Source organism: Miscanthus floridulus, chromosome 1 (assembly GCF_019320115.1).
Source record: "Miscanthus floridulus cultivar M001 chromosome 1, ASM1932011v1, whole genome shotgun sequence".
NCBI lineage: Eukaryota > Viridiplantae > Streptophyta > Magnoliopsida > Poales > Poaceae > Miscanthus > Miscanthus floridulus.
This window is the reverse complement of record NC_089580.1, coordinates 192,891,869-192,914,913: the sequence shown is the minus strand read 5'-3', so window position 1 is coordinate 192,914,913 and position 23,045 is coordinate 192,891,869. Positions and strand designations below refer to the sequence as shown.

The 23,045-nt window shown below is 45.7% G+C and overlaps 1 protein-coding gene across 1 annotated transcript; it reads right to left on the bottom strand.

Moving 5' to 3' along the window:
- Positions 1-1,609: 1,609 nt before the first annotated feature.
- On the bottom strand, positions 1,610-3,275 carry LOC136469130 (uncharacterized). The gene is made up of 5 exons (XM_066467449.1): positions 3,122-3,275; positions 2,564-3,042; positions 1,965-2,481; positions 1,747-1,895; positions 1,610-1,622 (listed from the first exon to the last, which is right to left on the bottom strand). Exons 1-5 carry the CDS (start codon positions 3,227-3,229, stop codon positions 1,610-1,612), a joined length of 1,266 nt encoding a protein of 421 aa, XP_066323546.1. The 5' UTR covers positions 3,230-3,275.
- Positions 3,276-23,045: the final 19,770 nt, after the last annotated feature.

Genomic DNA, 23,045 nt, shown 5'->3' with positions numbered 1-23,045 from the left:
ACAAGAACGTTAAAGAGTGTTTCTTCGTGGTCGGGGACTTAGTCTTGAAGTGGAAGACGAACCAGGCTGGTGTCCACAAACTCGCAACCCCATGGGAGGGACCCTTCATGATCAAGGAAGTCACATGTCCAACGTCTTACAGGTTAGCTCATCTAGACGGCACGGACGTACCGAACTCATGGCACATCGACAAGCTTAGACGTTTCTATGCTTAACTACTGAGATATGTACTCTACTTGTATTTTCGATTTACTTTACTAAAGCAACTATGATTTCTCCGACCACTCTAATGTGTCACTCCAAATTTTATGGTTATTCTAACTTAAGCCAGTACAAGCCGACCACCACTCCTCCTACGGTTTTCGGAGCAGGCCCTGTCTACGGTTCCTCCCAACACGTGCACGGGATCCGCTCCCTACGTTGCGGGTGATCGGCAGGTCCCCCCTGGTTTGGCTTGTCTGTGTTCACGTATGCACAGGTCATAGTACCTCATACTCCGACCACATGCCAGACTAGGGCCGCACAAATTTTTCAGGATGACGTGTCGAGCAAAACGGTACAACTAAACAGAACGTTAACACGTTCCCACTTAGTTACACCAACACAAAATTTCAAGCTTAAAGTATGTTTTGTACAAAACAAACAAGCTTATAATGATATACAGTTACGTTATTACAAGCTTGCCTGAAAAGGCTCAAGTTTACAATAACACAACTATGTCCTCCTTCTACAGCTTTAAGCCTATTACATTGGCTGGTCGGGGCGCATGGCATTTACTGCTCGCTGCCTCTGATACCCTACTCGAGTCTTGGGGACTCTAGAGCTAGTCAAGCTGTAGGGGATGGCCCCACCGGTGCCTGGCTAGTCGAGACCGCAGGCTTCATTGGTTGGCTTGTAGCTGATGGCATTTCCAGCTGGCTTGTCGATGGCATACCCTCCATAGGTGCTGTCCCACCTCCGCACAGGTTAATATCGCCAATTATCTTTGACGACAAGTCCAGCTGGGCCGTCCGAAGCTCTTTGGCCTGGTCTGGGTCTATCTCCTTCGGGTACCCAGCCTCCAAGCGTTTAAGATCGATCAGGGGGTAGTGAGCACGCACCATGCTTAGCACATGGGCACCCGTGTACTCACCCGCCTCCTTCATGAAGTCTTGGAACCATCCCCATGCTTGCTTGCATCTCTCGACCAGTCCGAGCTGAGGTGTCCTTAGCTCTTCCTCTGTGAGCGCCGGGTCGATAAGGTCGAGGACGGGCACAATGCCCGTTGCCATTTCTTGGCATCGCTTGCTCCATGTGTCCCGCTCCTCGGAGGCCTTAAGGCATTGTGCTTTCCAGTCGTCGCGCTCCTTGATCACGGCCTCAAGGTGCCTCTTGGCATTGACTTTCAAAACTGAAAACAGTACAAGACATCAAACGTGATGACACGACAAGGCGATGCGGGCAATTGAACGAGAAAGGTGGTCTGGAGTGCTTACTTTTCAGGTCGTCCTTCATTTTGTTAGTGTGGTCTTGGAGTTCCGACTGGCGGCGTGCCAGTTTCTCGTTATCCTCCTTCAGGCGATCACATTCTGCAAGCGCGCGGTTGTTCTCCCCTTGGAGGCGGGTCACTTCAGCTTCTAAACCTACATTATAGCTATTGCTGTCAAGAACAAAACAACGCAAGTCCTGCGCTTGCTATGATACGGTGAACACTTACTTATTTTCTCCTGCTCTTTGTTTTCGAGCTGGCCAACTAGGTTTTGGTACTGTGTTTCTTGGTTTGTCCTCTCCTGGTCGGCGGCTTCAAGGTGGCGCCGTAGGCGTTCCACTTCAGCCGTCAGCTCCTTATTGGTCGTCATGGTTCCTTCTATCTGGTCGAAGCACCTTTTTCGGTATCTTGCAGTTTTCATCAAGTCCTGCACACAGACAAGCTACGTCAGACAGCTCGATTACACAACAGGGTCAAGGACTAACGCCAAATATACCTGGACTTCAGTCACCAGACGCTTGGCCGCCCGTTCGACTCTTAAGGTCTCTTCGACCTCTGGGATTTCCTCGTGCATGACCCATTCGTCGTTCCGATAGCGCGACACATATACATGTTGTCGCCTATCTTGGGGACGGCCCAGGATTTCTTCTACTTCATCCTCTTCAGCTTCCTGTTCGGAAAGTGGCACTGGTCCGGAGTTCGCAGACTCCACGACCACCAGGGCTTTCCCACGAGCCGTCGCGTCGGCAACCATGTTCCGGGCAACTTCGGGCTGCTGCCCCTCGGCTAGATCCAGCTCCCTTGGCGCTGTGGTATCCGCCTCATCAGGTTTCGTGCTTGGAGCACTTGTATTCTGCTCGGGGACTGGCATCTGGTCGTCCGCCTGCTGAGGCCCAGGTGGAGTCCCTGCCATGGGCTCCTCCACGGTTGGTTGCTGAGCAGTTTGTCCAGCCGTTGTTGGTAAGGACGTTCCGCACCCAGCTAGCTGGTCGGGGTTTTCGGTGGACGCCGATCTAATACATTCAGAGACAAATTCAGAAGATAATAGCATCCAATGCAAAATGCAAAGCTTACATCAAAAGTGTAGATACTTACAGTTTTGATTTGTGGAAGGATGTGAGGAAGGAACGTCTCCTCGACCGCCCCTGCTCCGCTTGCTCGACAGTTTCCACCGGGACTTGTTCAACCTCCGGTACGGGCGTCGGAGCTTGATGCGGCACGTTCTCTTCGTTCGTGCTCTGTGTCGCAGTGGTCGGTGCTGTGACCACTGCTGGCACAGAGGAGCCACCCTGCTCCGACGGTCCCACCTGCCTTCTCCTCTTTCGGGGGACGAGCCGGAAGATGTCTGCATCCTCTGCTTCGTCGTCCGACGGGGGGAAGATGGCTTGACGTCGTTTGCTGGCAGCCGGACGCTTGCCAGCGGCTCTGGTCGAGGTGTCCTCTACGGTCTCGAGTACCGCCCAGTGAACGTCGTCGGTCCTGGCGCTGGTCTGGGCGGTTGGCCCAGTAGCTTGTGGCCATTCTACACCGGGGGGAGGCGACACAAACACTCCTGCCCGATCACGGCCATTACACTGAGACACAAAATGAAGGAAAAGACAGTTATTTTCTTGATGCAACATGACTCTACAGTTAAAAGGAGGCGTCATTTACCTTTGGGGGAGGGCGAGCCAGCTTGAAGGCGTGTTCGATGGCGTTCAGTGCAACATAATTGGGATCGGCCAGGTTGAACAGCTCTCCAATCCTGGCCTTGATTTCCATCTTGTCGAGCGGCTCCTTCCTGGTCCTCGTTGGATCAGCGCCTCCTTGGTACTCGAAGCCGGGGTGAATCCTTTTCTGGCAGGGCTGAATTCTTCGGTAGATGAAGTTGCCGACAACGCTCGGGCCATCAAGCCTTCCCCATGGGATCATCCCGAGCAGTTCGGCGATCTGCTCCAAGTTCTCGGGCCTCTCCGACCAGCTACTTTTCTTCTCTGGAATCAGTCCCACATCGCACAGAGTGATGGTGTTCGGCTCTTCACGGATGTAGAACCACTTCTTGTACCACTCGTCCAATGAGGTGTTCTAGGGGCAGTGCAGGTATTGAGCCTTCATGCCGTCACGCAGGTTCAGGTAAACGCCTCCGGCGATCTTCGAGCCATCGCTCCCTTTCTTCCGAAGACAGAATAGGTGGCGAAAGAGGTCGAAATGGGGCTGGAAGCCGCCATAAGCCTCGCAGAGATGGATGAAGGTGGAGACAAGAAGAATCGAGTTGGGATGCAGATTGCAAATCCCAATCTCGTAGTACAAGCAGAGACCCTGAAGGAAAGGGTGCACTGGAATCCCAAAACCCCGTTTGAAGAAATCTTCAAAGACCACAATCTCACCTGGTTGTGGATCGGGGAAGCTTTCTCCTTCCGGTGCACGCCATCCCGCAAGTGCCTTGTTGTGGAGCACTCCCATGGCGACGAGGTCCTCGATGGTCTGCTCGTTGCTCCGCGACTTCCACCATTCTTTCGCCATGACCCCGCCTTTCTTCTGGGCGTCTCTCTTCGCCATTAGCTCGTCCTTGCTAAGTGGGTGGATGCGGGAGACCGAGGGGATTGGTGATGATTTTTGGGGATTAGGGTTTGGCAGGAAGAAGAAGACGGTTGCAGCGGCGGATGACAATGGGGAATGGTATGAGTAACTTACCAGATCTGCATTATATAAAACAAAGAGCACCGTCGCTTCGTCCGCCTGAGAATATTGGGAGTCGTGCACACGCGCCGCAGACGGTCGTTCACACAACCTCGAAATCTGTGCCAATAAACGCGCTCCTTCGTTAACAGTGTACGCGCCTCTTCGTTGATGGTGTAAGGGGGCCCACACTGACACACCACAATACAGGTGTCAATCGACTGTTAGCAAAAAAAAAGAAGAAGAAGAAGAAGACGGAATGATGTCCTACACCTCTTTACTTTTTTGACCAGACGTGTCAGACTGGCCTTGGCAGAGAATAGAGAAAAGTACACAAAATAATAGTATAAGCAGCGCAAGTGATCGTGGATTTGCCCAGACCACTAATGTGCTCGGGGACTGCCCAGACCACTAACGTGCTCGGGGACTGCCCAGACCACTAACGTGCTCGGGGACTGCCCAGACCACTAATGTGCTCGGGGACTGCCCAGACCACTAATGTGCTCGGGGGCTGCACAGACCACTACTGTGATTGGATACTACCCAGGCCACTTTTGTGCTCGGGAATCGCTCCGACCACGGCCGTGCTCGGGGACTGTCCCGACCACTGCTTGCATAATGGTTCTCCTTGGCTACATGTGATCTGTACTCACATACAGTTAAGAGACTTTTCTTTAGACCTCGCTACAAGGTTCATACTTCGCCTTCCAGCAAGCTCGGGGACTACGTCGATACGATGCACCTGCCGGTGTATCTTGTTTTGCCTGTACGGTAATTGGATTCTTAATCTCAGCGGAATTTCTTTGATAGACCCTGGCACCACGTACCTGCGTCACCTACCACCAGGCTCGGGGACTAAGTGGGCACACTTCACCTTGCGGTGAATGTGTTTGTTTAAATCGACCCCTGTGTTTTGAATGATTACGAGGATTATTAGTATGCTCGGGGACTGCCTCGACCACTACTTGAATAAAGGTTCTCCTTGGCTACATGTGATTTGTACTCACATACAGTTAAGAGACTTTTCTTTTAGACCTTGCTACAAGGCTCATACTTTGCCTTCCAGCAAGCTCGGGGACTAAGTGGGCACACTTCACCTTGCGGTGAACGTGTTTGTTTTTCGACCCCTACGCTTCTGATGTTTCAGGATGCTATATTTCAAGACCACTTACATTTCTTTTCAGAAATACAAGTGGGCACACTTCTTAGGACAGAAATCTTTTTCTTTTTTCTTAAGAGCACCATACATTCTTCGGACAACCTACTTCTCCGGTGATGACGGTGGTCGGAGGCGTCAAGAATTCAAGCCTCGTTTGTCGGAGAAGGTTCAAATGGTGTGTTGCAGCATAATGCATGATGCTCGGGGACTAGCTGTGGGGGTATTAACCCCTATACCCTTACGGCTAAGCTTGGGCTGGCCCGGATCGATGGGTGCAGTCCACCCGAAAGATGACGTGCGGCCCAGTTAACCTGATCGGAGTCCCGCACAAGGAATCAAGACGGATTTGGCGACCAAGCAGGATCCTGGTCGGTTAGAATAGGAATCCTTATCCGGCTAGATATGGCAATTGTAACTGACTAGGATTAGTTTCCAGATCTGTAACCCTGCCCCCCGGACTATATAAGGCGGGCAGGGGACCCCTCTAAAAAATATCTCTCATTGACATACAGCAATACAAATCAGACGCATGATGTAGGTATTACGCCTTCTTGGCGGCCGAACCTGGATAAAACCTCGTGTCTGTCTTGCGTCACCATCTTGTTTGGGGCTTGCGTATCTGTCTGCCGATAATCTACTACCTTGGGCATACCCCTAGGTAGACTGCCGACCATATTTCGTCGACAGTACGCAACTAAAACAGACAAATCATTCGTCTGTTGAATATCAATAAGCTTCTCCTGCTGGCTCACTGCCTCATCATCAACAACCGCTACCTCAAGCGCACCTGAATTCTGCACGTATGTAGCATAATCTTCCTCCTAGTACCAACCATTGCATCCATTGCCCTCCCACTGAAATTAAAGCCAAAAAATATTTAGTCAAAAATATTCAAGAAAAGCAGGTCAATTAGCCATAATAATCAAATGCGTAAGAAACTCACATCGCGATCCGGGCACTTGTAGAAAACATGACCCTTGTTGGGTCCCTGTCTCTTGACTCGATACTCCATCACAATCTTCTGCTTACACTTGCCGCAGATAATGAGAGGGAGTTCTGGCCTCAGTCGTTTCGCAACCGAACGAGAGGCCGAGGATCCGGTACCAGTTGTCATCTACTTTCTATACTTATTTTTGCAAACTAGTGTAAATTTCACATTTTCTAAAATAATATATTTAAACAAAACTAAAATTATTTATTTATCTAACTAAACCATGAAATATGTACTATGTATAATAGTAAAATACCAAACTATCAAGTGATTTTACTATTGTAAATCATCATATGATTTTGAGCTAAAAATGACATAGAAATCATAATCAAATCCACCATATCAAGTTACTTTCTATACTTATTTTTGCAAACTATTGTAAATTTCTCATTTCTAAAGTAATATATTAAAAAAATAAAAATATTTATTTATCTAACTAAACCATGAAATGTACTACATATACTAGCAATACTAAACTATCAAGTGATTTTGATGAACTAATTTAACTTTTGTTTTGTCCAAACATATATGCAAATCATCATGTGATTTTGATCTAAAAATGACATAAAATCGTAATAAAGTCCAACATATAAAGTTACACATGCATCTACATCGCCAAATGAGATAAGCTACTGATAAAACATAAGAGGATTAAGTTTGTTACCTCCAAAATCGAAGAGCAACACCAATAGAGGGGGAGAGAGCAAGAACAATAGCAAGCTGAAGAACAGAGGCAGTGAGTTTGAATAGAATGGCTCGGGCTCGGGGAGGAAGAAATGAGCTGGTCTATAGGCTGGGATAATTAGTCCCGGTTAGGGGGCCAAACCAGGACTAAAGATTAATCTTTATTTCCGGGGCATCACCCAAACCGGGACTAAAAGATTTAGTCCCGGCTGGTATTACCAACTGGGACTAAAGGTTTACCTTTAGTCCCGGTTGGTAATACCAGCCGGGACTAAAGATCCCTGCCCCACGGACGACCGTTGGGCAGGAACCTTTAGTCCCAGGGGCAAAAAATGCCGAGGCTAATGCCAAATTGGGATATCGTTCTAAAGTCTGTTCTCTAGTAGTGTCAAGGGAGACGGGGCAGCCATTGGAGACCTCCTTGGAGGCGTTGGAGACCTCCTTGGAGGTGGCGGCGGTGGCGGCGTTGCATAATTATTGCCCGGAGCACTATGATGATCTGGAGATTGAATATTGGACTTAGGTTGGCGGAGGCCCTGCTGTGTGAGTACAAAAAAGAATAATTAGGTATAAGAAATTGTTATTATTAATCATGCATATCAATAGAAAATTAGTGAAAAAATTGTTTCGTTCACTTTTGTTCGCACCTATTGTCTGGCAGTTGAGGAAGCGGTGGTGGACTAGAGACCCCAGGAATAATGATGTAGCGCTTGCGCCATAGTATGAATGTCTTCTCTGCTTCTCCTAGAGTCTTCTCCCCATCACCTCCTGGAATGTCAAGAGCCAGATCACTAAAATCTTTGTTAACTCTATCCACTGAGACGCTAACATATTCAGGTGGTATTATTGCCCCATGGATTCTTGGTGTCTTGGTAGGATCTGGAGGAGAAAAAACACCGAGAGCCACCATGGTTGTGGCATTCCCTTTTGGAATATGTAGCTCACATGATGTAAACGGTGTAGTGATATCATCCACGGGGAAACGTAGCATTACATCATCTTGATTTGGCAACTCCGTGGAAGCGTAGCTACTTTTCAACTGATCAGGGGGGCTAATATTAATGTTGATTCCTGGATCTGATGCCTGCTTGTGGGCACTCATTGCTATTTGCACTTGCTTTATGATTTCATCCTGCATTCTAACTTGCATGTCTTTTTTGCGCTCCTGTGCTTGAAGCAACGCCTCCCGTGACTCACGAACATATTCCTCCAACCTGCTGATCCGCGCTGTTTCCTCATCCTTCCTTCTCTGCCAGCTTGTGTAGGTATCTCTGTCATTAGGGAAACCATGCTCCCAAGAAATGTTCTGTCCTAAACATATCGTTCGGCCACTGTGTTCAGCAGTCCTGATGGCATACGTCAGTTCATCCTTCTCTCTATTGGGCCTAAACGCACCAATAGCTTTAGCTTATAGAGCATAAGAAAATCTTTGTATTGCTCTTTCAAGTTTTGGGCCATGAACCAGCTTCCCGGTCTCTAGGTCCAGTCTTCCCCCATGAGCGAAAAACCAATTCTTCACGTGTTTGGGCCAATTGAGTGATTCTGGTGTGATACCCTTAGAAAGAATGTCCGCTTGCATTTTTTCCAACTTGGGAATGGCAGTCGCGTAGCCACCTGATCCCATGCCATGGTGGTATACCTTCTATCGGACATTCTCTTGGTTCCTTCTCACCCGTTCCTTACCCTCTTCTGATGTCTTGTACTGTACAAAATCATTCTAGTAGGGCCTCAACTTCGTGAGTGGGCCCCTAGTATTGAAATTGGACGTTAGGTTCTTCTTGACATATTTCATGTATAGGGATTTCTTCCAAGTCTAGAATTGTGTGGCCATCTTCTTCATAGCCCACTTTCGAACTAGCTCCTTCAATTCATCATCGTTGATATCATCATAATCACCCGCTTGCAACGTGAAATGTTGAAGGATATCATCCCAAATTAAATTCTTATCAAGATCAGAGACAAAACTAACATGAGGCTCGTTGATGTTTTGCTTCCATTCACGAGCACTGATCGGAAGTCTATCCCTTACAAGGTACCCACAGTGTTGCATGAATTTCCTTGCATGTGGACCAAGTGGTTCGCCTGTCTCGATATTGAATTCCGATATTATGTAGCGCCCCTCCAATGGCTTTTTCGGGCCTCGAATATTTTTGCTTTTCGCCGTTGTGGTCATAGATCCAGAGGGCTACGTATAAAAAAAGAATAAATAAATATCATGTGTACACATAATAGATGATAGATATTCAAATATATATATATATATATATAATATTCAAATATATAAATAAATATATATACCTCGCCAGTATTTTCATGCATAATATTTTCTTGATTATTTTCAAGAGCCACGTATTGACTTATGTCATCTACATCCTGCTGGTCACCATCGGCAAATTGAGTGCCGGTGTTGATAATATCCATCATTTCTTCATCCATGTTGTCTCTCGGGGTAGCCATCTAGCTTTTACACCACTAGATATATCTATAAAAAATAAAAACCATATCTCTATAAAATGGATCGAGTCATGTGCTTAAAATTAATTAAATAACTACACTCGAAATTCAAGTCTCCAAAGCATAACTTTGATTTCTTATTTTCTAGAAATATTTATTGGCAAGTGATATATATATAATTTGTTATATATATAACAATATAAATTTAAAACTCTCTAATATGTATAACAAATATATATATATATAACAATATAAATTTATAACTCTCTAATATGTATGTATAACAAATTTATATATATAACAATGAAAACCATACACTAGTCATGCATATGCTATTTAATGGATAGAGCTAGGGGATTAAACTTAAATAATTATAGAATTTAGGGTTATTATTTATGCCGAGCTCTGGTTAGGGTTTGCATGCGCGGAACTTGATTAGGATATATATAAGAGTTTGGAGTGGAGCTTGGCCGGGTTAGGATTAGGAGCGAGTTCAGGATATTAGGTTATATATATCCTGATCTACATTGGTGTATATAAATATATCAAAATTCATGTCACCCTAATTATGAAGAATCAAATATATATAACTATAGAATTCAAGGTTATTATTTACGCCTTTGTTAGGGTTTAGAGCGGAGCTCGGATGGGTTAGGGTTTGGAGCGGAGCTTAGGATATTAGGATATATATCAACATTAATGTCAATATATCAAAATTCAAATATATATACCAAAAATTCTAATATATTTCTACAACTATATATTATAGTACACTACTACATTTTTTTCTACAAGTCATCCACTCAACATTTTTTCTATATATATATATTATATTTAAGTAAACTACTACATTTTTCTATTTTATCTATAAATAAAATCTATCTATTTTTTCTATATTTTTTCTATGTGCACACACTCATACACACACTGTTGCTCACATATAGCACGACGAGCACAAGCACGATGGCGAGGACGAGCATGAGCACAAGCACACGGTGAGGAGATCGAGGACAACGAGCGCGTGGAGCTGGCCAGGACAAGGCGCGCGTGCGCGTAGAGCCAGCCACCGGGGGTGAAGGTCGAGCTCGAGGCGCGGTGCTGGCCGGAGGTGATCTCTCGATGACGAGGATGAGCGCACGGCGATGGGGACAACGTGGGGGTCTCATCACCAGCTCCGGGGCTCCTCATCCTCGACGGTGCATCGGCTAGGGCGGCTCCTCCGCTGTGGCGTCAGGCTCGGGCGTGGGGAAGGTGCTGCAGCGCTTCCACTAGCGCTATCACCCGTCGTGAGGAGGCGGAGAGATGTCGAGGGTGACGAGGGCGGCGGTGGCGAGGGCGGCGGTGGCGGCAGTGGCGATGGGCGACGAAGACGAAGAGTGAGGAGGAAGAAGAAACGACTGCCTTATATAGGGGGGGGACCTTTAGTCCCGGCTCCTGTAAACGCCCGGGACTAAAAGACCTTTAGTCTCGGCTCATAATACCAGCCGGAACCTTTAGTCCCGGCTCATAATACCAGCCGGGACTAAAGGTGTATTTTAGGCGGGCCGCAAAAAATGCAGCCCACCTTTAGTCCCGGGTGGTAGATCTACCCGGGACTAAAGTTGGGCTGCAGTTTCACTTCCCACCCGTTTCAAGCTCCATTTATTTTTTTTATATATTTCTTTCTATAAAATATTAAAGTCTTGTTAATTGCACAGTAAATTAAATACAAGGCATAAAATTATTTTAAAAGAATATGGATTTACTTTTGCTTTATTGCACACAGGAAAATTGTGTGACCTAAAGTTTTTTATTTTTTCTTATAAATATTGAAACATAATGTCATTAATAATTACTATTTCATTAATGCAAAAATGTAGTGTTTAATTTAAATCATTAAAACTTTTGTTTTCGATTGGAAATTTGTTTTCACATCATTTTAATGTAAATCTTTTCATTTTTCATCACTCATTGTCCAAAAGCGACATGGAAATCCCACCATCAAACACAAATTTAATCTGAACATAGAAAAAAAGGAAACACCTAATAAACATATCTAAATTCATAATTATTACATAATACCTCTAATACACACTATTAAACATCACTATATATATCAAGCGGGCACAGTAGTGAACTTCTTCTTAACGTATATCCCTTGGTTATGATCACGCCGTAACCATGGAGTGTCCTCATCATTTAGCTGGATGCTTAGGTCTTTGTTCACTATGAAGGGTGGAATTCGGTCATCCTTTTTATAATCTTCTGATATGTCTGACTTGTCTTCAATTTCGATGATGTTTCTTTTTTCTGAAAGAACTATGTGATGCTTTGGCTCATTGATTGGGTCATTGTTGTTTTTCCCTCTCTTCGGTTTTGTAGACATGTCCTTGACATAGAACACCTGATTCACATCCTTGGCAAGGACGAACGGTTCATCTTTGTACCCAATATTGTTGAGCTCCACGATTGTCATTCCATACTGGTTGTCGACTGCTACCTCGCCTCCAGTCGCCTTTACCCATTGGCACTTGAACAAAGGTACCTTAAAAGTAAGTGCATAGTTTAGTTCCCATATCTCCTCTATGCGGCCATAATATGTTTGCTTATTTCCATTAGGGTCGGTGGCATCTATGCGAACACCACTGTTTTGGTTGGTGCTCCTTTTATCTTGGGCTACTGTGTAAAATGTATTCCTATTTATCTCGTACCCTTTGTATGTGAGGATATGCCACGATGGCTGCCTAGCCAACAAATACAGTTGCTCATCAATACTCTCATCACCCTAACATTCTTTTCGCAACCAGTCACTGAAAGTTTCCATGTGCTGACGCGTAATCCAAGCTTTAGACTTCCCTGGAAACTCGGATCGGAGCAACTCTTTATGTGTCTCGATATACGGATCCACCAAGGAGGAGTTTTGCAGAACTGTGTAGTGTGCTTTATTAAAATAATTGTCCTGCGTACCAATATATGGTTTCTTCCCTAGTGTCCCCTTTCCACTTAGTCTCCCCTCGTGTCGTGATTCAGGAACACCAATCGGGTCAAGGCCGAGAATAAATTCAACACAAAACTCAATGACCTCTTCTATTCCGTAGCCCTTGGCGATACTTCCTCCTGGCCGAGCATGGTTGTGAACATATTTCTTTAGGACTCCTATGAACCTCTCAAAGGGAAACATGTTGTGTAGGAACACAGGACCGAGAAAGCTAATCTCCTTGACCAGGTGAACTAGGAGGTGTGTCATGATATTAAACAAGGAAGGAGGGAACACCAACTCAAAGCTGACAAGACATTGAACTACATCATTTTGTAGTTTAGCTAGATCCATTGGATCAATTGCCTTCTGAGAAATTACATTGAGGAATGCACATAGCTTCACGGTGGCTAGACGTACATTTGGAGGTAGAATTCCTCTTAATGCAACTAGAAGCAATTGCGTCATGAGTACGTGGCAGTCATGGGACTTTAAGTTTAGGAATTTCTTCTCTGGCACATTTATTATACCCTTTATATTTGAGGAGAATCCAGATGGTACCTTGATGCTTGTTAGGCATTCAAACATGCTTTCCTTCTCTTCTTTGCTAAGAGTGTAGCTGGCAGGACCTAAGTAATGGCGTCCATCATCTGACTTCTCTAGATGCAGGTTGTCTTGTTCTTTCAAACATCGCAGGTCCTGTCGTACTTCAAGTGTGTCCTTAGGCTTCCCATACACACCCATGAAGCCTAGCAGGTTCACACAAGGATTATTCATCAGGTGCATCACGTCGATCGCGCTACGGACCTCTAGGACTTGCCAATAGGGTAGCTCCCAAAATATAGACTTCTTCTTCCACATGGGTGTGTGACCGTTGGCATCGTTCGGAACAGGTTTGCTGCCATCTGCCTTTCCAAATACTACTTTCACATTCTTGACCATATTGAGTACATCCTCACTAGTTCGGTTGCCCGGCTTGGTCTGGTGGTCTGCCTTACCTTTAAAATGCTTGCCTTTCTTTCTTAGGGGGTGATTCGCAGGAAGAAATCAACGATGGCCAAGGTACACGACCTTTCGATATTTTTCAAGAATATACCTTTAATGTCATCAAAACAATGCATCCATGCATTATATCCCTTGTTTGATTGTCCTGAAAGATTACTTAGAGCAGGCCAATCATTGATTGTTATGAATAACAATGCTCGTAGGTCAAAGTGCTCCTATTTGTGCTCATCCCACACACGTACACATGGTCTATTCCACAAAAGTAGAAGTTCTTCAACTAGTGGCCTCAGGTACACATCGATGTCGTTGACAGGTTGCCTTGGACCTTGGATGAGCACTGGCATCATAATAAACTTACGCTTCATGCATAACCAGGGAGGAAGGTTGTAGATACATATAGTAACAGGCCAAGTGTTATGACAACTGCTCTGCTCCCCGAAAGGATTCATATCATCCGTACTTAAAGCAAACCTTAAGTTTTTTGCGTCATTTGCAAACTCCGAGAATTCTCTATCGATTGCTCTCCACTGGGACCCATCAGCAGGGTGTCTCAACATATTGTCTACCTTACGGTCTTCTTTGTGACATCGCAACAACTTTACATGGTCTTTGTTTCTGAACAGATGTTTCAAGCGTGGTATTATAGGAGCATACCACATAATCTTGGCAGGGATTTTCTTCGTGGGACGTTTGCCCTCAACATCACCAGGGTCATCTTGCCTGATCTTATACCACGATGCATAACATACCGGGCATGCATCTAACTTCTCGTACTCCTCGCCATGGTAGAGGATGCAGTCATTATGACATGCATGTATCTTCTGGATTTCTAATCCCAAAGGGCAGACTACCTATTTTGCTTCGTACATAGTGGCAGACAATTCATTATCCTTCGGAAGCGTCTTCTTTTGGATTTTCAGTAACTCCCCAAATCCCATGTCAGATACACCATTATTTGCCTTCCATTGCAGCAATTCTAGTGTGGTACCCAACTTTTTCTGCCCCGCATCACAAGTTGGGTATAGCAATTTCTTGTGATCCTCTAGCATGCGCTTAAACTTGATCTTCTCCTTTTCACTTTCGCATTCTCTTTATGCGTCACAAATGGCCTGACCAAGATCATCAGCGGGCTCATCTTCTGCCCCTACCTCTTTTTCGGCTTCCTCTATTGGAGTATCATTGAAGGCACCATATTCAGCAATAATGTCATCATCGTCCCATTGTTCTTCTTCACCTTCTTCTATTACAACCCCGGTTTCTCCGTGCTTCGTCTAACAAATATAGTTTGACATGAAACCCGACTTCAACAAGTGTGAATGAAGACTCCTTGAGCTAGCATATTCCTTCAAATTCTTACATATGGCACATGGGCAGCACATGAAACCATCGCGTTTGTTTGCCTCGGCCACACGTAAGAAAGAATGCACGACCTCAATGAACTCTTGGGAGCGGCGTTCAGCATTGTACATCCAATGCCGGCTCATCTGCATTACATGACATATGTACCATATTAAAACCTAGAACATAATTAGTTAATTATACGACATGCATGCCACCACACAATGTATTAATTTATGAAAGTCTCGCTACAATGTAGACAATCCCAACTACCACTAAAAAAACTAAAGCTAAAATGCAATACAGCAGCATAAGGATTTCACGATCAATCCCAACTAAAATAGACAGATCATGTGTTTGTTCAACATATATGGGCTTCTTCTGCATGATCACTGCCTCATCAGCCGCCGTAGCCGCCTGTGCAAGAGAGTTTTGCACGTGTTCAACATACTCTTCCTCCCAGTACCAGCCTGAACATCCAGTGCCATCCCACTGAAATTAAAACAAAAAATTAGAACTTTAATCACAATCATCATGAAAATAAGTATAAATTAACCATAATCACCAAATGCGACAAAATAACTCACATTGCGATCCGGACACTTGTAGAAGATACGGCCTTTGTTGGGACACTCCTTCCTCACCCGATACTCCATCATAATATTCTCCTCACACTTGCCGCATGCAATGAGAGGGAGGTCCGGCCTCAGTCGCTTTGGAACCCGATGAGAGGCCGAGGACCCGAAAGCAGTTGCCATCTACTCTCTATACTCATTTTTAATATAATATAAATTTCTCATTTTATAAAAAATAAAATTAAAAAAAACTCTAAAATTTTCTATATCTCTAAACCATGAAGTGTGCTATGCATGTTAGAAATGAAAGCTGAATACTAGTTTTGAATAACTACTTTAACCTTCCTTCATCCAAATATACAAACTTTAAAGTGATTTTGAGCTTAAATGGCTTAAAAATAAAAAAATCCACCATAAAAAACCACATATATCTAGTCCATAAAATGAGATATGCTGCTGATGAAACATGAGAGTATAAACTTGATAACCTTTAGAACCGAAGAATCGATGGAGGAATCGAAGAAATCTTGTGATTACCGGCGATGAGGAAGAAGAGAGGCCGGCGATGAAGCAAGAACACTGAGCTCGAAGTGGCTCGGGCTCGGGGAGGAAGAAGGGGTATATAGGAGGGGACCTTTAGTCCTGGTTGGAGACAGCAACCAGGACTAAAGGTCCCTTTCTAGTCCCGGACGGAGCCTCCAGCCAGAAGTAGATTTTTACTCCTGGTTGGAGGGACCAAGCGGGAGTAAAAGTTAACATTTAGGCCCGGTTGGTAGCTCCAACCGAGACTAAAGGTCCCTGCAGCAAAATCCTGCCGCAATAGCCGTTGGACAGGGGCTTTTAGTCCCGGTTGGAGCTACCAACCGGTAATAAAGTTTTCTCTAGTCCCAGGCGCGAAAAATAACGAGACTAAAGCCAAATTTCAAAGTAGATCAAAAGTCGTTTCTCTACTAGTGTATGTATTATTGTTGTGTGCGTCTAAGTTATATCCGATAAAACAGTATGTATTAGCCTTTATGTCAGTATTGTCTTTTGAGAAAAATACGATATCGTAATATATATCACTACCGGACTCCTGTAGTTTGCCGAGTGTCCGAAACACTCGGCAAAATACATAAAACACTCGGTAAATGGTTCGCCGAGTGTAACACTCGGCGAACAGCACTCGCCAAAAACAGTGACGGCAAAGCCAACTTTGCCGAGTGTCTTTTATCGGGCACTCGGCAAAGGCTTTGCCGAGTGCCCGACACTCGGCAAAGTTGAAACCGAAAAAACCCAAAAAAATGGGATTTTTACCCAAAAAAATGGAATTTTTTTTATCGATGGAGGCCCCCACCGGCCAGCGCCCACCCATCTCCGACATTTTTCGCGTGAATTTCATGGCTACGCGGCCGACGCGATTCGAACCCGATACCTCCCGCTGTGCACGTACCTCCTCTACCACTACACCACACTCTCACTTGTGTCTAGATTCCGTTTTAGTTCCCAATATATTATATTAAACCGAGTGTAAATTGCATGTTTGAGGCCCTAAACGAATTCAAATAAAAACGTTATAAACTATAAAGTTTCATAACTTTTCGAGATCTACACTTTTAGTTTAGAAAGTTTTTCCATCCGAGGTCGTTTACAAAATTTGAATTTTAAAATTTTGAAATTCAAACACAGTTTTGCATGACAAGATGTTTTCACATCAAAAAGTTGTAAACTACAAAGTTTCATAACTTTTCGAGATCTACACTTTTAGTTTAGGAAGTTTTTCCATCCGAGGTCGTTTACAAAATTTGAATTTTAAAATTTTGAAATTCAAACACAGTTTTGCACGACAAGATGTTTTCAAATTAAAAAGTTGTCAACTACAATGTTTCATAACTTTTCGAGATCTACACTTTTAGTTTAGGAAGTTTTTCCATCCGAGGTAGTTTACAAAATTTGAATTTTAAAAATTTGAAATTCAAACACAGTTTTGCATGACAAAATGTTTTCAAATCAAAAAGTTGTCAACTACAATATTTCATAACTTTTCGAGATCTACACTTTTAGTTTAGGAAGTTTTTCCATCCGAGGTCGTTTACAAAATTTGAATTTTAAAATTTTGAAATTCAAACACAGTTTTGCATGACAAAATGTTTTCAAATAAAAAAGTTGTCAACTACAATGTTTCATAACTTTTCGAGATCTACAAAGTTTATTTTGGTTGTTTGGTCATCTATTCATCCGACATGGTCGTTCTAACATTGTTCACAAATCTTATATATCTATCTTGTAGTTTCATAAACTACCAGAGAGATATGTTAGATTTGTGAACAAATTTATTTTCACTTTGTCGTATTAAGAAAAGACCAAAACAAACATTGTACATCTTGATGAGTTATACAACTTTGTAGTTAAAACCTTTTTGATTTGAATTAATTTACTGCTTCAAAATGTGCTTTGAAATTTTCTTTGCCGAGTGTAAAAAAAAATAACACTCGACAAAGAAGCTGTTTGCCGAGTGTCAAAAAAAAACACTCGGCAAAAAAGCTCTTTGCCGAGTGTCAAAAAAAAAACACTCAGCAAAGAGACTCTTTACCGAGTGTTAAAAAAAACACTCGGCAAATAGCCTCTTTGCCGAGTGTCAAAAAAAACACTCGACAAAGACATCTTTGCCGAGTGTCCAAAAAAGAACACTTGGCAAAGCACCTGACACTCGGCAACTTAGGCGTTTCCGGTAGTGTATACTGGGTGAGAGCGCATGACATATTCCTTCTCGATCGGGACCACTGCACTAATCTCTCTCTCTCTCCTCGCCTTTGCATTATTCTTCTTCCCTGCGCTTCAGCTTTTGGAGATAGTACAAAGAAACAGAAAAGATTAGCACGAAAAGGACTCCATAAAAAGCACTAGAGCTAATCACCTGCAGCCCCTCACCATCTCAAGCGCACACCTCCGCTTCTCTCTCTCTCTCTCTCTCTCTCTCTCTCTCTCTCTGGTCGAGGTGTGTGTGAGTTCTTCAGTCAGTTTCGTTTGTGCAGCACAAGAAGATGAAGCTGCCAGCATGATCTGAAACCATATGTGTTCTTGATTACCATCTGAAGAAAGAATTGACTTCATGGAAAACAGACGATCAGATCATCTGGCAGTTTCATTTTCTCGTGGCAGCACACCATCACCAAGCATGCTTGTTGGAAACCCTAGAGTCAGGCAAGCAGCCAATTTTCTTCTTCCGACGGCGTCCCAGGAAAAATACAAGGTCATGCAAGATCTACGTTTGAATAAGGTCCGTAACACTTGACACACAACTTTCGCTCTTTGTTAATGGAAACTGCAGGTAGGGTTTTCAGGAAGAAGCCTTAATTTAAATCCTCAGATGATCATCAAATCTGATGCATGCTAATAGCTTACGGCAATATCATTCTTTGTTAATTTCGTTCTGCAGATCGAATTATGTCTATGATAGAGTCTACACCTTTTGTAATCCTTTAGCAAATAACATGCACTACTGTTCTGGATCTATGGCATCTTTCATGTTTCGATACTTAGAATAAGAAGTAACATACATCGGAAGATTATTAGGAAGTACGGAGGAAGTCATTATATTTTCACATGCCAAAACATAATTCAATAACCTAATTGCATGCCTCCATATATAAATGTACTGCAGCATTTAGATGTGTGGATCTATTAATTCCAAAGTAGAAAATATATAACGCTACTCTGCAAAGGAACTGTGATTAACAAAATTAGACTTCCGATCCTGACAAGGCTGAAACAATAGCATTTGAGTTGAATCCTGATCTAGTTCAAATTTGCCTAGAAGCTTCTGAAGTTCTGATCTCCCCGTGAGTAGTGCATGCATAGTATTACTACTATTATTGCCCACCTTGAACTAAAAGGACCAAACAAGTAAAATATTCACATGATAAATGACCCCTTTTAGGGTAATCATCTGCATGCTGCACAGTTACATAGCGAGTGCATATTATGCTACAAAAGTCACTGCTCAGTAAAAACCGTAGGTTGAGCCTGGACCTGGCTGGACTTGATGTTCCATCTGAAAATGACACATCGATTTACCAGAAGTATGAATCGACATAACATCTTGGGGATATTACTGTCCTAAAAAAAGATTTGAAGACATTGATTTTGTGTACACAACGAGGAGTACAGCTAATGAGCGAAGGCTCCGTTTGGTCCGGCTTCCATGGACTCCGGAACTGTTGAACACTGTTTAGTACTGTAGCTCAGGTTAAACCGGCTCTGGCTCCTGCGAGCCTGAAATGAACTATGGAGAGGAGTCAGCGGAGTTGGTTTTGTGGGGCTTCTCCGTCTCTTGCTACCGCTACTTTTACGAGTTGTGGCTCCAGGAGCTGCACCAACCAAACTACTCACCTAAGTGTTTTTACTCGTTTTTACAGGTTTATCTTCTACTTAACATTTTATGACCATGTATACCCCTTGTTCAACCTATGACGACTAAACAAGTGTTGTTTTCATCATGAATATAGTAGCCGGTTTGTTGTTTGTAAATCAACTTATGACGCACATTCCGTTGTGACTGAATCTTCTTTTCTGCATATCGATCGGACTGCGTACAAAAATGGGGTCTGAAATTCACAAATGGAGTCAGACACTACATGCTTGTTCTGGCTATAACTGAATATATGAATGTTCCTAGGTACTTACTCAAGCTAATTCAGGAATGACTGATTAATCAAACTCTCAAAATACAGAAAGAGTGCTGGCGCAACTGATGAGTTTGTAAAGTAATATGCAGCTCCCTCACTTATACACGCGGCAGGGGCAGACGTCGAAAGGGCTCCCCTGTTGCTGCACTGTAGCTGCGGCACGGGCAGACGCCGAAAGGCTCCCATACCGCACTGTAGCCACAGCAGGGATAGACGTCAAAGTCAGCCCTACTGTCACATCTAGTCACTGTAGCAGCCTGGCATGTCTGTGTCCTATGAATTACATGGGTAAAGTTGTATATATAGCTTCCCACTGCAACTCAGTAAAGTTGAGCGAGTTCAGTTTTGCCATCTCCTCTGCAGATCTTCGGCCAACGCTGGTGCTTGTGCTGTGTGTGTGCGCTCTGTTCTCCCTCCCTTCTTCTACCTCTAGCCGTAGTGTGTGGTCGGCAACGACGGTGAGCGATCGGCTCACCCGTACCGGAGATCTCGGGACCAACAAGTGGTATCAGAGTCGTACAAGCGCCGTCGCCGGACTAACCGCTGGCGATGACGGACGGTTTGGAGATGGACGACAGCAGCGGCGCTGCTGTGGCTGCCCAGTCACGACAGGAGGTGGTCGTGCGCATGGTGCGGGAGGTCAGCGACACCAGTTGGCCGACGCTGACTCGCACCAACTATGACGAGTGGACGGTGACCATGAAGATCAAGCTCAGAGCCCGACGGCTCTGGAATGCCATTAACAAGGGCACCGACAACGAAGAAGACGACATGTCAGCGTTAGAGGCTATCCTCGCTGTTGTGCCAGCGGAGTACAGGGAGCCGTTGGGAGCGAAGAACTCTGCTAAGGAGGCGTGGGAGGCCAGTGCAGAGATGTACGTCGGCTCTGACCGCGCAAAGAAGGCGACGACCCAACTGTTGAAGCAGGAGTACGCCACCCTCAAGTTCAAGGATGGTGAGTCGGTGGAGGACTTCTCTCTCCGCCTGTAGATCGCTCCGGGGATGAGGCGGCAGAGGCGATCAAGAAGTTCAAGGCACGCGCGGAGGCGGAGAGCGGCAAGAAGCTACGCATGCTATGGACTGATCGCGGTGGCGAATTCACTTCGGTGGAGTTCGCTGTGTACTGCGTGGATCAGGGTCTGGTGCGACACCACACCACGCCGTACTCGCCACAGCAGAATGGCGTGGTGGAGCGGTGTAACCAGACGGTGGTCGGCATGGCTCGATCCATGATGAAAGCCAAGAGCATGCCGGCAAGGTTCTGGGGTGAGGCGGTGACCACGACAGTGTTCATCTTCAACCGCGCGCCCACCAAGGACCTGAAGGGGCAAGACGTCATTCGAAGCTTGGTATGGGCACAAGCCAAGCGTGTCCTTCCTTCGGACATTCGGCTGCATCGGCCACGTCAGGAAGACGAAGCCGGTCCTCACCAAGATGGCGGACAGGAGCACACCGATGGTGCTCCTAGGCTATGAGGAAGGTACCAAGGTGTACCGACTCTATGACCCACGCAGAGGCAAGGTGGTTGTCTCGTGTGACGTCGTGTTCGACGAGATGGTGGCCTGGGACTAGGACAGTCCGGGCACGGGGGAAGCTGGCGACTTCACTAGCACATTCGTCGTCGAGCACTTGATCATCTACGGTGGTGGAGACGCTGGAGAGGAGGTGCCGACCACTCCAGCAACAGAGTCGAGCACTCCTGGGGCGGCGCCAAGCACTCCGAAAGGGGTGCTGAGAACTCTAGGAGTGGTGTCGAGCGGTCCTGTAGTGGTGTCGACCACTCTAGAACGGGTGCCGAACACTCCCGTAGTAGAGCTGAGAGGTCTTGTAGTGGTGCCGACCACTCTAAGACTGGTGCCGAGCACTCCTGCAGTGGTGCCAACCACTCTAGGAGTGGTGACGAGTGGTCCAGGAGTAGTGCCAAGCACTGCAACTGGGGTGCCGAGCACTCCAGGCTCTATGCCGACCACTCCGGCGGAACAGGGGACTCCATCGACGTCGATCGAGTTCACCTCACCTCCAAGCGACATCACTGATTTCGAGGATGCCTTCCACGATGGTGAGGAGGTGCGGTTCCGCAGGCCGGATGACACCGTTGGTGGCATAGGGTCCTCAGGCCTGACGGGTCAGCTGCTCAATGACCCAGAGCTTCTTTTCATCAGTGCAGAGGAACCACCCACGTTCGCGCTGGCCGAGCACGATGCAAATTGGCGATGGGCGATTGTGGAGGAGATGAAGGCGATCGAGGAAAACAAGACTTGGGAGCACGTCGATCCACCTCTAGGATACCTCCGATCGGCCTGAAGTGGGTGTACAAGGTCAAGCGGGACGAGCGCGGCGCCATTATCAAGCACAAGGCGCGCCTCGTCGCCCGAGGCATTGTCCAGCGCGAGGGCATCGACTTTGAGGAAGTCTTTGTGCTGGTAGCGCGCATGGAGTGTATCCGACTGCTGCTAGCTTTGGCAACAGCGAAGAACTGGCATGTCCACCACCTAGACGTAAAATCGGCCTTCCTCAACGGCGAGCTGGCGGAGACGGTCTTCGTCAGACAACCTCCGGGTTTCACCATCAAGGGGGTGAGCACAGGGTGCTCCGACTGTGCAAGGCGCTCTACGGGCTGCGGCAGGCCTCACGAGTGTGGAACGCCAAGCTTGACGCCACGGTGGGCGAGCTTGGGTTCACGCGGTGCACAACCAAGCACGCGCTCTACACGCGGCGACGGGGGAAGGAGGAGCTCGTCATCGGCATGTATGTGGATGACTTGATCATCACCGGCACGCGTGAGGAGGACATCGACAGCTTCAAGTGCAAGATGGTGGCTTATTTTTGAATGAGCGATCTCGGCGCGCTCTCCTACTACCTCGCCATCGAGGTGAGATAGGGGAAGGAGGCGCTCACGCTCCGCTCCGCTCCGAGAGGATCACTGGGCCACGGTGAAGCAGCTGTTGCGCTACATCAAGGAGGCAGTGGATCAGGTGATCGTCTTCCCCAAGACCATCGAAAGTGGGCTGTAGGCCACTATGTTCAGCGATGCAGATATGGCGGGGGATATCGACGGACGACGGAGCATCTCTGGCGTGCTCGTCTTCC

Coding starts and splice junctions, on each gene's coding strand:
- LOC136469130 (XM_066467449.1), bottom strand. CDS start 3,229: ATGGAAATCAAGGCCAGGATTGGAGAGCTGTTCAACCTGGCCGATCCC. Junction 2,482..2,563: donor TCCTTCCACAAATCAAAACT/GTAAGTATCTAC, acceptor TGAATGTATTAG/ATCGGCGTCCACCGAAAACC. Junction 1,896..1,964: donor GTCTGGTGACTGAAGTCCAG/GTATATTTGGCG, acceptor GTCTGTGTGCAG/GACTTGATGAAAACTGCAAG.